Source organism: Dermacentor albipictus, chromosome 8 (genome assembly GCF_038994185.2).
Source record: "Dermacentor albipictus isolate Rhodes 1998 colony chromosome 8, USDA_Dalb.pri_finalv2, whole genome shotgun sequence".
In the NCBI taxonomy this organism is placed as follows: Eukaryota; Metazoa; Arthropoda; class Arachnida; order Ixodida; family Ixodidae; genus Dermacentor; species Dermacentor albipictus.
The window spans coordinates 66,370,224-66,383,769 of record NC_091828.1 but is presented as its reverse complement, the minus strand read 5'-3'; the positions used below and the strand labels follow the sequence as shown (position 1 = coordinate 66,383,769).

General features: G+C 45.8%; 2 protein-coding genes across 8 annotated transcripts in view; both read right to left on the bottom strand.

Moving 5' to 3' along the window:
• LOC135914272 (uncharacterized) overlaps nt 1-13,546 on the bottom strand; it is a 106,522-nt gene that overhangs the window by 38,746 nt on the left and 54,230 nt on the right. The gene's annotated exons all lie outside the window — the stretch shown is intronic.
• LOC135914292 (uncharacterized) overlaps nt 1-13,546 on the bottom strand; it is a 29,586-nt gene that overhangs the window by 15,288 nt on the left and 752 nt on the right. For 3 of the 4 annotated variants that reach the window (XM_065447074.1, XM_065447076.1, XM_070523539.1), the window contains exons 2-7: nt 8,890-8,924; nt 8,676-8,699; nt 8,297-8,320; nt 7,768-7,786; nt 5,656-5,737; nt 3,412-3,444 (exon numbers count right to left, since the gene is read on the bottom strand). In XM_065447074.1, the coding sequence (XP_065303146.1) occupies nt 3,412-3,444; nt 5,656-5,737; nt 7,768-7,779 (127 nt within the window). In that variant the 5' untranslated portion in view covers nt 7,780-7,786; nt 8,297-8,320; nt 8,676-8,699; nt 8,890-8,924. The remainder of the gene's footprint in view (nt 1-3,411; nt 3,445-5,655; nt 5,738-7,767; nt 7,787-8,296; nt 8,321-8,675; nt 8,700-8,889; nt 8,925-13,546) is intronic. The other variant, XM_065447075.1, reaches the window with a different exon arrangement.

The following is a 13,546-nucleotide window of genomic DNA, read 5'->3' as shown; positions in this document are numbered from 1 at the left end:
ATTTAAGAAGAACCCTTTTCGTAAGCCTCCAGGTTTCTGCCCCGTACGTCAGTACTGGTAAGACGCAGCTGTTCTACAGTTTTATCTTGATGGATAATGGCAACCTGCTGTTCATGGTCTGAGAATACCTGCCAAACGCACCCCATTCCATTCTTATTTTTCTGATTATTTCAGACTTGTGATCCGGATCTGTGGTCACTACCTGTCCAAAGTAGATGTATTCCCTTACCACTTCCAGTACCTCGTCACCTATCGTAAACTGCTGTACTTTTCCGATAGTGTTAAACAATACTTTAGTTTTCTATTTTTCTGCAGAATTATTTTTAGACCCACCCTCTGCTTTTCCTCTCCAGGTCAATGAGAATGCATTGCCATTGGTCCCCTGAGTTACACACAAGGCAATATCATCTGCCAATTGCAAGTTACTGAGGTATTCTCCATTAACATTATCCCCAATTCTTCGCAATCTCGGTTTCTGAATACCTCCTGTAAACAGGCTGTCAATAGCATTGGAGAGATTGTATCTCCCTGCCTAATGTCTTTCTTCATTGGGATTATGTTAATTTCTGCATGGAGGACAACGTTGGCTGTGGAGCCGCTATATATATCTTTAAGTATTTTTACGCACGGTTCGTCTACACACTGACTCCTTAATGCTTCCATGACTACTGAGGTTTCGACAGGATCAAACGCTTTCTCGTAATCATTGAAAGCTAGATATAAGGTTTGGTTATATTCCGCACATTTCTCTACCACCTGATTCATCGTGTGAATATGGTCTTTGTTGAGTAGACTTTACGGAATGCTGCCTGGTCCTTTCGTTGACAGAAGTATAAGGTGTTCCTGATTATATCTGCGATTACCTTAGTGAATATTTTGTAGGCAACGGACAGTAAGCTGCTCGGTCTACATTTTCAAGTCTTTGGCCTCCCCTTTCTTATGGATTAGGATTATGTTAGCGTTCTTCCAAGATTCCGGTACGCTCGAAGTCATGACGCATTGCGTATAGAGGGTGGCCAGTTTTTCCAGAACAATCGGCCAACCATCCTTCAACAAATCTGCTGTTACCTGATCCTGCCCAGCTGCCTTCCAACTTTGCATAGCTCCCAAGGCGCTCTTTACTTCTTCCGGTCGTTACTTGTGGGGTTTCAAATTTCTCGAGACAAATCTCTCTTCCATTATCGTCGTGGGTGCTACCGGTACTGTATAAAACTGTATAGAACTCCTCAGCCACTTGAACTTTCTCATACATATTATAATGATATTGCCGGCTTTGTCTCTTAACACATACACCTGATTCTTGCCTATTCCTACTTTCTTCTTCACTGCTTTTAGGCTTTCTCCGTTACTTAGCGCACGTTCAATTCTATCCATATTATACTTCCTTATGTCAGCTGTCTTATGCTTGCTGATTACCTTAGAAAGTTGTGCCAGTTCTATTCTAGCTGTAGGGTTAGAGGCTTTCACACATTGGCGTTTCTTGATCAGATCTGTCGTCTGCTGCGATAGCTTACTGGTATCCTGTCTAATGGAGTTACCACCGACTTCTATTGCACACTCTTTAGTGATGCCCATAAGAATGTCGTTCTTGGCTTATAAACTAAGGTCCTCTTCTTGAGTTAAAGCCGAGTACCTGTTCTGCAGCTTGATCCGGAATTTCCAACTTTCCCTCTTACCGCTAACTGATTGATTGGCTTTTTATGTTCCAGATTCTTCCGTTCCCTCCTCACGTCTAGGCTAATTCGAATTCTTACCATCCTATGGTCACTGAAGCGCACCTTGCCGAGCACGCCCACACCTTGTATGATGCCAGGGTTAGCGCAGAGGATGAAGTCTATTTCATTTCAAGTCACGCCATTTTGTCTCCTCCACGTCTATTTTCGGCTAACCCGCTTGCGGAAGAAGGTATTCATTATCCGCATATTATTCTGTTCTGCAAACTCTACTAATAACCCACCCCTGCTATTTCTAGAGCCTATGCCATATTGCCCCACTGACTTGTCTCCAGCGTGCTTCTTGCCTACCCTGGCGTTGAAGTCGCCCATCAGTATAGTGTATTTTGTTTTGACTTTGCCCATCGCTGATTCCACGTCTTCATAGAAGCTTTCGACTTCCTGGTCATCATGATCGGCTGTAGGGGCGTAGACCTGTAGGACCTTCAATTTGTACCTCTCATTAAGTTTCACAACAAGACCTGTTACCCTCTCGTTAATGCTACGGAATTTCTGTATGTTAGCAGCTATATCTTTATTAATCAGGAATCCGATTCCTAGTTCCCGTCTCTCCTCTAAGCCCCGGTAGCAGAGGATGTGCCCGCTTTTTGGCACTGTACATGCTTCTTTTGTCATCTAACTTCACTGAGCCGTATTATATCCCATTTACTGCCCTTTAATTCCTCCAATAGCACTGCTAGACTCGCCTCACTAGATACCGTTACAGCATTAAACGTTTCCAGGTTCAGATTCCAATGGTGGCCTGTCTCGTTGTAGCATAGGGGGTTGTAAACATAGTGTTAATGACATAGGTTCGTTTTCATAGGTTCGCTGGAACAATGTGAAGTCACGAAGCACTGGATATATGTGAAGAAAATAATTGTGTGTCCCTTCCTGACATCTTATACTACTACAATGAGCACGGAAAACTACGTATACCAAGTACTCCATAATTTGTTTTATTATTTCCGTACGGTCTGATATCATGGCGCAAGACAACCGGAAGGAAGTCGGTAGAGTAGGATACTATCGGTATATAGAGGTGCTATTACGCTCGCTATATGGTAATGCTACATTTAGAGTCCTATACGTGCGGACTACGTCACGGACTTTTCCACGGTATGTGTCCATCCCATGGCAACTCACCCGATAAGAAATAATAAACTGCATTTTTTGCAGCAAGCGTAAAATTCCTGTGAGAAAGTACTCTCAAACGTGTGGCCATGCTTTTTGTTGTAAATTACCAAATGACACGCTAAATAAATCACTACTCTTTACATACTTTTAAAATGGATGTCATATGCCATATACCGCATTGAGTCCCAATCTTGGCGCAGATACTTATTCAGCCGGTATGTTGCGTACACGCCTGAACCCCTTCGCCACACAATGGTAATGCAATTGTCTCACGATACTCGATCTGTGCGCTTGCTTGGTGATAATATTTGCAGATTAGACATTCTCTGCGCACAACACTCATGATTCCACTCTCGATCAGCCATGGCTATGCACTTTGTGAGCTTTCATTCTCGCAAAACTGCTTTTATCGTCTTCGGTTTTGCTTAATGTTTAATCGGATTACAGATCACACCGATCAATGCATAAAAGAGAATGTTGGAAATATTATATCCCATATAACTTCTGGGCGAGCATCCTGTGTTGCGTATTAATGGTATCGGTGTTATGAAAGCATACTTACAGAAGGATTCATGGTATTGTTCGCTGAGTTCGGCTGTTGAATGAAAAGTTCGAGAGAAGACTCAGCATGTATAGCATCACTCGTAGCAAGTGATAATTTACCATCGACGGCAAACAATTGGGAATCAAGGGTGCCGCTTTCCTACGCCAAGGAGAGTTCACAGCAGAGCTAATCTCAGGACGATTGTGGATGTTAATGCGATTAACATTGAATCAATGTGCGACACAACGTTTTGCCACCCCTTAAATACGTCACGTATGAGGCGTGAAGGCCGCCGGATTTCTAGCGCCTGCTTCCCTACATACTGCGGCATGAAGCTCTATCGCCCAAATATCTGTGCGTGAAACAGGTCTGTATATATATGCTTCGATAATATTCTGTAAATATGCATTTATGACGCGGGATTGCTTCTGCCCACACTGGATAAATTCTAGAAGATATTATTTTGGTTATTGAACAGTGGCACATGTTTGCATGGATAAAGTTTGTTATTATAAAAATAGCCAGACGTATCGCAAACTGCGAGAAGTTTCAGAAAATGCTAGACGCCTTAAAACATGAAGATATGACACTCTACAACTATGCCACTGGCAACACACGAGCAAATGTAGCAAGCGAATAAGGAAAAGAGGTTGAATACCTTTTCGCGACCTACACATCACATGAACAGTTTTTAGCAGGCCATGAATATCTTACTCTTCCCTTTACACTCTCACTTAACTCTTACGCTTTTTAGGCCTTACATGTACTCCGTCATTGTGCATATTAGCAAACAACTTTGGCAATATGGAAAGAGAAAACGTCCCCGCTTATATATGTGCAACAATACATAAACCTTCACTAACCTGCGATACCGCGATAGAGAATATAAAGGGCAGCCAAAGCCCCGAATTCCTTATCTTTCTCTATTTTTATTGCCGATTATATGGACACCCCGGGCGCATTGCTGCCGTTGGCGTCGCCGTCGCCGTGGGGTTCCCTATAAAGTGCTAGGGCGATAAAACCGTCGCCGGGCGCCGTATGCTGTATGTGCGAGTGAAAGCGTGCCCGGACGAGCCGGCGAACGCAGTTCAATCTCGCGTACACAAGCGAGGAGCGCGGCCCGGATGCGTGCCCTCTCCTCTTGCACGCGAGGCAGGGCGCAGAGTGGAGACAACCGCGGCGTCTACTAAGGCGTTCGCCGCACGGATCGCGGACCCCGTAGTAGACCGCTTTCGCGGACACAATAGGGACGCGTTGCGGCGCCTGTGTCTGGAAAGCGATCTACGACGCGGCCAAAGTGCGCGCCCACGCAGGCCTCATGTACAAAGCGATCTGCGATGTTTCAAGAGTGCGCGCAGTGCCGCTAGCTTCGTGTGGGTTCTGCTTTCGACGTTTCGTTCGCGTTGAAGCGAGAGATGCATGAAAGTGAATTCACTTGCTGCTGCTACGATACATCACTCCAAAATTTTGAAAACGTGTTTCCGCGCTCATATAGCGAAATGTGTTCATGTTTACTTGCACTCGCATGACATCGTGCTGGGTAACTTAGTTAAAACTCGTTGCCGGACTGGTTGGTTTGAGTCCATGATAGAATGTGTAAGCGGCGACTGAACAAGGACGTAGAAAGAAGCAGACACGCAAAGACAGCGCTGTATCTGTGTGTCTGTTTCTTCTGACGTCATCGTTCAGTCACGCTCACACATTCTATTATTGTTATTGTGCCTAGTAAGCGAATGTTTACAAGTTCATACGGCCGCTAAAACTACTATCCTTACTTGGCACAGCTATACACTAATTCGCTATCGCAATCGGTGCTTCGCCTTTTGGCCGAAGCGGCGAATTTCTTTGGTGGTTGCCGACGGCTAACTTCATGCTACACGCGAGACCTGCCTTATAAAGCACGTACCACACTCACTTGACCGTGAGTGGTGTTGGTTAACACTGTTAGGGTGAACGTTGTGCGCTTATACAAAAGTCGAATAATCTCGAGATGATGATGGCCACCGCGGCAGCTTAATTTGCAAAATACTTCAAGCGTGAGGCGAAGGACTCCGGTTCGGCCGTTTTTCGTCCAGTTTAGATTCTCGCGTCAGCCAGTTATTTCTACATTTCAATCAAACATAAGAGCTATATTATCTCATGGCTTCCATGGCTACAGTGTTAGTTGCTTATGATCGCGTGTATTATATTTAGAAGTCCAATGAAGCACTGCTGATCCTGCTATTGTCTGCAACTGATCAAAATTCGAGGAGGATCGCTTGCCTGCTGTGTATGTCGACGGGTACGAAGTGGTCTGACCGTGGTTCATTTCAGCGAAAGGTTCTTCGGCGAGTCCGGTGAAGCCCTGGAATGTAGCGGCATTTGCAGGTGGCCGATTAAAGCGCAACGCGCTGGCAGGACGGCGCGTCCAGAAGCCGAAAAAGAAACGTTTGTTACTGATACGCCAATACTTAGCAGTTCGGACCTTATCAGTTGAGTTGTTGTAGGGGTGCACATATCACACTATGTTCTATGAACAACCAGCTTAGTAAAATTAGATAAATAAGGTTATAAATCACAAGTAGTTTTAATGGTGCAGTGTTGTAGCAAGGTAACTTTTATACAGCAAAACACAAAGAATGATGTGCAGCCTTAATGTTTTACGCGTAAGGGTAACTGGCCATCTCGAAAAACCGGCGGTGTTTGCCTGAAGCCCCGAAGAAAGCGAGCGAGACGGGCGCCTGGGCGGCCATGCTGGCTCAGGTTTGTCCGCAAATTTCGTTTGCACATATAATTAGCACTGTGCGCAACTACAACACAAGAATTTAAGGATAAAAATTGCTAAGCGTTTTGATGCAATATTTCGAACACAGTCTGACAGGCATGTGCATTAAATTGGGCTACTGAAATGTTTGGTATTAATAAATAACAATAAAAGCGCCATGGCTTAGCTTGGTTAAGCCTGGTGATTGCAAAGCAATAGTGTGTTATTCTCGGATCAGCTGGTAGTATGGCTGGTGGTAGTCTTGGGTTATGCTAGTGTTACGGCTTACAGTGAATCATCTAACAGGAAGTCATCCATCGAATCCGTGTATGCCGACAAACATTTCCCTCACCAGCGTGCCCATTACAATACCTTCCAGTATCGATTGGCCGACGAAGCGGGAGTTATGCCGCCGTTGGCGGCTACCGCTTCGCCTCGCGACGGCGTGAGATGGGGCACCGTTTTTACACATCTGGCGTGACGTCACTCTAGGTCACGTGGTGTGACGTCACGCAGCGAGGTCACGCTAAAGGTCAATAATGCCTACCACCACCTGGCGACGGAACGGGCTGAAGTGCGACCTAAAGTAGTATTGCTTCGCATTAAAAAAATTATGAAGAACCTGCCCCGCTCGCTATTCAAGAATACGTTGCGCATGCAATGGGAAGTGGTTATTTGCAGCAATGTATTGGCACCCTGTTGCAAGTGATGCTTCCCCTTACCACCGCACCTTACACCTACGCGGAAGCCAGCCGGTACTTCGAGTGCCATGTCCACGGGCAACCTGCTCAGAGCCCCACTCTGAGTCTGCCGCCGCCTCTTACCGCAGACGCTGGGACCAGAGGCGCAGCGTCTCAATGACAGCGTTTCAAAGCGCCAGCTGTCATGAGGGAGTAATGCGAGAACGTGAACCGTGCAACCATGCAACGTGTACCGTGCAACCATGCGGTACTTAGCACTAATACCCTTGCAGCGGTACCGCCATAGTGTCCCACGGAGCCCCTGCGCGCGGCCGCGCAGGATTTATCTTGAAAACGATCAGCTTTGGGGGGGGCACTTTCTAGGTAAGCCGACGGCTCGTAGCTTTGCGTGCGCTGTGTCGTCACCTCGCAATTGGCGTTGAAGCGATAGACAGCGCGAGATCGCTTCGATCGCGGCTGCCGCCGCCATTCCTGGAGGCCAGCGTTTTGACATCTATTCTGCGCGGTCTTCTAGTGTGAAGTCCTTATGTTTGAATGTGTGCGCTGACACCATGCTAGGTAATTTACATAGTAAGAGAATGTTTACAACGGCGCCTTCTACTCCGGCGGTTGCTGCGTAGATGCCGCGGCCACGCTAGCCCTGTCTTGAATACAATTAGTGATGCGGACAGTGTAAGCGTCAAGGCGCACCGAGGGCCGATAGCGTGGTGTGCACTACAGCACCCAAACGCATGTGCGTCGCCCGTGTTAACAAAGTGAAAGGCCAAGAATAGACCTAAGAAATATAGACACAAATATAAACACTGAAAAAAACATTGCGTTTTGTTGTATAGAATTTTCGTCTTGAAGAATCATTGTCGGTGTTTCTTTTTAAATCTTGTTGTTGTGTTTTTAAAAATTGTGCTTAAGAACATGTTGAATGTTACTTACCGGCGTCTCCATCTTGTTACTGCACGAGTGAGAAAAACATTTCACATCAATTGAATGTAAGTATTCAGTCACCGAAAATAAGCTAAATGCGAAAGACATGGCATTTTAGCGTTCTGTAGTTAGAGCAGATACAAGATAGCTGTTAAACATGTCGGCCCCGGGCTGAGACGTAAGATAGTTTGGCCTGAATCTTCCGTTTATCAAGATTTATCTTACTTTATCTATCGAAGGCGTAGCATATTGAAGAGATATTCATATTATGTAGGAACTGTCAACTTTCAATGTGGCAGTACAAAGGCATGCAATAGAATAATTTCAAATATTGTCGTTCGTACATGGCGTGCCACCGTACATTGGGCCGACAAAAAAACGTAGCGAAGTGAAGAGGAATCGTTCAGGCCTTCGAACTTTATAGATCGAATTGGCAGCAGCCTGAAGAACTAATTAGTGTATGTTGAAACTGAGATCGTTAGGCGCGATGGAGGAAGTATAAGATAGAATCATGTCAAAATATTTTGTCTTTGCTTACCCGACGTCCTGCCGTAAACGGACACTGCGAAATAAATTTGTGATGTTAAGAACAAACTACATTCCAAATAATGTACATTTTAAACCTAAAGAGTAAGAGGGTGAGGTATTTAGGCATTGCAGGTACTGTGAATATTTATTGCAGTTGTGCAATCATACCAAAATATTTTATCTGCGCTGATGCGACAAGCTGCCATAAATTGGCTCCGGAAAAGAAATTATGGTGGTTAAGGAGAAATAAGGTTCCAAACGTGGAACTTCATAAATCGAAGGAGTAGCAGCTTGAGGAAATTAGGATGTGAAGGCAATACCAACATTTCATGCAAGTGTGGAAGAATAACGAGGGTGGTATCGTAATCAAATATTTTCTGAACGCTTACCCAATGTGCTGTGGTAAATTGTCTCTGGAAAACAAATTTGGGAAGAGCTAATGAGGTCCTAAACGGGAAACTTTACAAATCCAAGGCGTATTATGTTGAGGTAATAAGGGTGTGTAGACACTATGAACATTTCATGCACTTGTGGATGAATGTGGACTATGTGGAATGTGGACTGTACGATACAGTCATGACAAACAATTTCGTCCATGCTTACCCGATGGGCTACTGCAAATCGGCCCTGCAATAGAACTTTGGAAAGCTAAAATAAGCTTACAAACGTTAAACTTTATAAATCGGAGCCATAGCAGGCTGAGGCAAGTGGGGTGTGTAGACACTGGGCCTCTTCGATTTGCCGCTTCTTACTACCGGCGAGTGGTAAGAGTCGGCCAAATCGCCGTCGTTTTTCTCACGTTGCTGCGCCTAGCAACGCGCGACGCACTTCTGCCGCGCGTTCGTTTTTCTCGGTATGGACGATTCTGTCTACCGGCGGAATGCCAAAACCGACCACAACGATTGCGGTGTTGCTATTCTTTGGAAGTTCTTTAGCTTGCAGACGACGAAGAGAGGCTATGCGCGCTCGCCGCCATCTTTGATGGGTCACGTCGGAGTGCAATGTTGGCGCTTGAGGACATTTCCCTCCCTCAGCCAATTGGCCTCGGTATATTTCAGTTTGCACTATTGCTAGCGCTTTCTGAGGTTCTAACGAACCATTCCCCCTTGAGAGGCGGTGCCATACGAGTAGCGGTGAACCATTGGAAGCTTTCTTTTGTATCTGGGTGTGTGCGTGTGCGTGTGCGTGTGTCCCTTAAAGGCTTCTTCCCGGCCGTGACGACTGCACCACGCTCTCAATCATGCGTGCATGCTATCGGCACCGTGTCCGGCACAAGTCGTAGTCTGGGAAGTCCTAGACGCTTATTCCCAAAAATTGTAGTGCCTCTTCGGTGCATACACTGTAAAGTAATTTACACCCTTAAAGTGAAAAAGGGTGTAAATGGGTCTATATCTCACACCCTTAGGGTGTCGGTTATACAAATAACACCCTAAGGGTGTGAGTTATTGACACATTTACACTCTTTTTTTCGCTTTTAAGGGTGTTAATTATTTTACAGTGTAGTTCTGTGTTGGTAACCCTTTTCACATCGTTCGGGTATATCCGGCGTTATGTCCGTCTTTGTAGTTAGCAAAGGCGTCGCAGCTAGACCGTGTTCGCTCCGCCTCTTTGTCGTCTGCTCGGGTGGGATCTGAAACAGATGTGTTCCAAAAATGGGTACTTGATGTTAAAGGAATGCATTGGTTGAGTAATGGCTACACGTGCGTTAGCCTACTGCTCTCACGATCGTCGAACACAATTTTGCCCGTTTTGCCCATGAAACGTTCGTTCATCACAGGTGGCGTGCCTTTTCATGTGCCAACCATAGCCCCAGCTCCTTCAGCACAGGGGCAAAAGCAGCAAACCATCCGTAATAGCAATAAAGTATGTCGGTACGAAATTGTATACTTGTAAGACGTTCTCGATGCGATGCTGTTTTCTCGTGTCTTGTCAAATGATGACAAAACGGCAACGCATCAATGTTCGCCAGTCGCCGACGTGATAGCTGCGAGCAGGCCTCCCCGAGAGATCGCTTTTGCGATCACTCTCGCGCGATTTCGCTTCTTGGCTTCGTACATGTCAGGGGCCGTTTGAAGCGCTGCGCAAATTGATGTGCCCAGCGCACGTCTTTCGCTGAGTCGCGCGATTTCTAGAAAAAGTGATTGTATTCCCGAATGCAACTATAAATTTTGAAGCTGGCAACACACAAACGGGCCGACTATGCCTAGGTTACACCAGCCTGCGTATGATGATGTTTATGCTGCGGCCAGCTGTCCTGGCATTCGATTTTGCGAACCGCGTGTAGCTTAGTGTTATCTTAGGATTTCAGCCGATGTGATTCCTATGAGAACCGGAACTAGCTGGCTACCGCCTGGCTGCCAGCTGGCTTCCAGAACTCCGAAAACCGAAGAGACCCACTGTTAACATTTTATGCTCTGGTGAAAGAATAATATACGATGGAACCATGTCATAATCTTTCGCCCAGGCTTACAAACGGCCTGCTGTAAATTGGCTCCGCAATAAATATTTGGGCAGTTAGAAACAATGTTCCAAACGTGGAACTCTATAAATCGAAGGCGCAGCAGGTTGAGGTATTTCGTATGTGCAGACACCGCTAACGCCTAATGTAGTTGTGCATGAATACTATACGTTGGAATCATGTCAATATATTCTGCCCACGCTTACACGACGGGCTACCCTAAATTGGCCTTGCAAAAGAAATTTGGGAAGTTAAGAACTAATAGGTTTTGAAACGTCGAACTTTACAAATAGAAGGCGTAGCAGGTTGAGCTAATTAGGGTGTGTTGACACTGTCAACATTTATAGCACTTGTGGAAGAATACTATACAGTAGAATCATCACAAAATATTTTGTCCGCGCTTACCCGACTGGCTGTGTTATGTTGGATCTGCGACATAAATTCGGGAACTTAAAGACAAATGAGCTTCAAAACGTGAACCTTCACATATTGCAGGCATAGCATCTTGAGGTATTTAGCCAATCTAGCAGCTATCAACACTTAACGCAGTTGTGGAAGAATATCGTACGATGGAATCAAGCCAGAATACTTTTGCTGTCCCCATCCGACGTGGCAGAAATTGGTTCTGTTAAATATTGCAAAAAAATTAGGAGGAATCAAGTTGGGAATGTCGGACATTATATCGAAGTCATATCTGCTTGACAAGCTAATTATGGGTGCCAAATATCATCGTTTCTTATCCGGCGTCTTGACATAGGCTGTGTATGCGAAATATATTTGCAAAGTTAAGAAAACACCTGATTTAAATTTTGAAGAACCAAAATAATATGTATACGAGCGGCCACCTGGCGAGGGGGTTTGCCCGGTTTCCACTTGCCCGCTTGCCCGCTTTGGCCATTGCGCCTTCGGTGCGAACGTCTTTTTAAAAGCTGTGGATTCGGGCTGCTGAAAATATCGGAGCAATTTTTTCGGTTAAAATTTGTGAATGCACGACGCGTCTCTTTCCTAAATTTACTCCACTCAAAAAGCACGGAGAAACACGTCATGTTGGTTGGCATTCAGGGCATGGCATCAACCAAGCCCATCGACTACTACGTCAGGGTGTCGAAAATGAAGGAAAAAGGGTTTACTTAGCTTCGTTACACGGACCCATTACGGAAGTCCACAAGATGCGGGAGCTAATCAAACCTCTCAGTGCACATCAGGCCGTTCTGTCCTCATTCTCGAAAAGTCGCTGCTTTTGGTACCATCGTCTTCCATAGGCGAGTCGACCAGGGAATCTGAAGACTGCCCAGCAGCCAATCCACCATCTTCGACTCCGTTTTAATACCACGCCCCATGCACACCATATGTCGCAGTAACTCCGCTTCTGAAGAAACTCGTTTAGAATCTGTGGAAAGAAATCAACCGGCGACACCTAGTTTGTTAGTAGTTGCCCCTCCCCCTTCTTCACTCAGTTTGCCAAGTCAAGGGTGGCTGAGGGCCTTTCGTGGAACCCTGCACCAGCCGGTTTACACGCTGTCTTGACGGCTTGATAAGTGCCGAGGGATGAGTGGTGATTTCACTCCTCTTATTACCGGTGCCTATCAATTCGTTGTCGTGGTTCCCCCCCGTTCATCCTTTTTTCTTGTTTCCAGGTGATCGTAAGGTAAGCACTTTTACTTGTCCACGCCGCGTTGACGTCTTGATAGGAGGTGCGGTGATTTGACACATGGCAATACGTTCAATTAACACCCTTGCTGGTGTTGAGACGTAACACTCATATACTTGTGGGCTGAGTGCGATTGACTGTGCTGCGTTTGACACGCTGCGCTGAGGAAAGTCTTGTTCGGCTAATTGAGCTTGGCTTAGGTTTGTCCTTTAGTGTCGATTTCAATCGTGGAAAAAACAACAGTAGGTGGTCAAGCCATAATGAGTTGGTCCGCTGAGGCACCGATGAAGTTGGCACTGCACTAGCTGTCACTGCGCTTTTTATGATGAAGTGCTGGCTTCGCGCACCAACTAGGATCGTTATTGCAACAGGCGCACGGCTTCGTGCAATCTCCTTGACGCCTCTGATGAGAACTCCTCATGCCTCTATCACAGTTCTTGTAGCATCGAATGCAGCTCTTCGTCGCATATTCGCCTGCCTCATGAAGGAACGGGAACGTAAGCGCAGGTGCTCGACATTGTCTAGGTGTAAGCAGATCAGTAGTGGGTATAAGATGATCACTCGTGACTGCGACAGTGTCTGCGCAGTAGTTTTACCATGTGGGCTAAGCTTAGTGGAGAGCATTTCTTAGTATAACAGCTAGGCGATTTCTAGTCATGGCCGCGCAAAAACAAGTGGAAGTCATAGAGGAAATGATTCCCATCTTTGCAACCTTTACTCACTGCTGATTGGGGTAATGTTCTGAAATAACACTTACAAAGGATCTAACGTTTCCCACACAGCCCCGTTTTCTTCGTTTCGCATATTAGGTCTTTGCGCGGACACGAGTGCACTCTGGTCTACAGCTCTTGAACAGAAGTGTCTACTTGGGATGACCTGATTTTAGGTCCCCACTCGACGCTAAATGCGGAGAAGCATCATTTGCCTCTTCTAGTGACTTTGTGGTAGCTAGCTAGGTACTATATCTTTTTTAGCTTATACGACGCTCTGCGCCTGAAGGGAATAGAGTGACAGCGCAGAAGTCAGAATAGAGTGGAAGAGAACAACAAAAAGTGTGCGATATATTTCACGTGGCCTACTATTGAAGTTATAGAGACAGTGATAAAAAAGTTCGGGTTCGTCATCGCCCTATATCATGTTTGATTGAAATG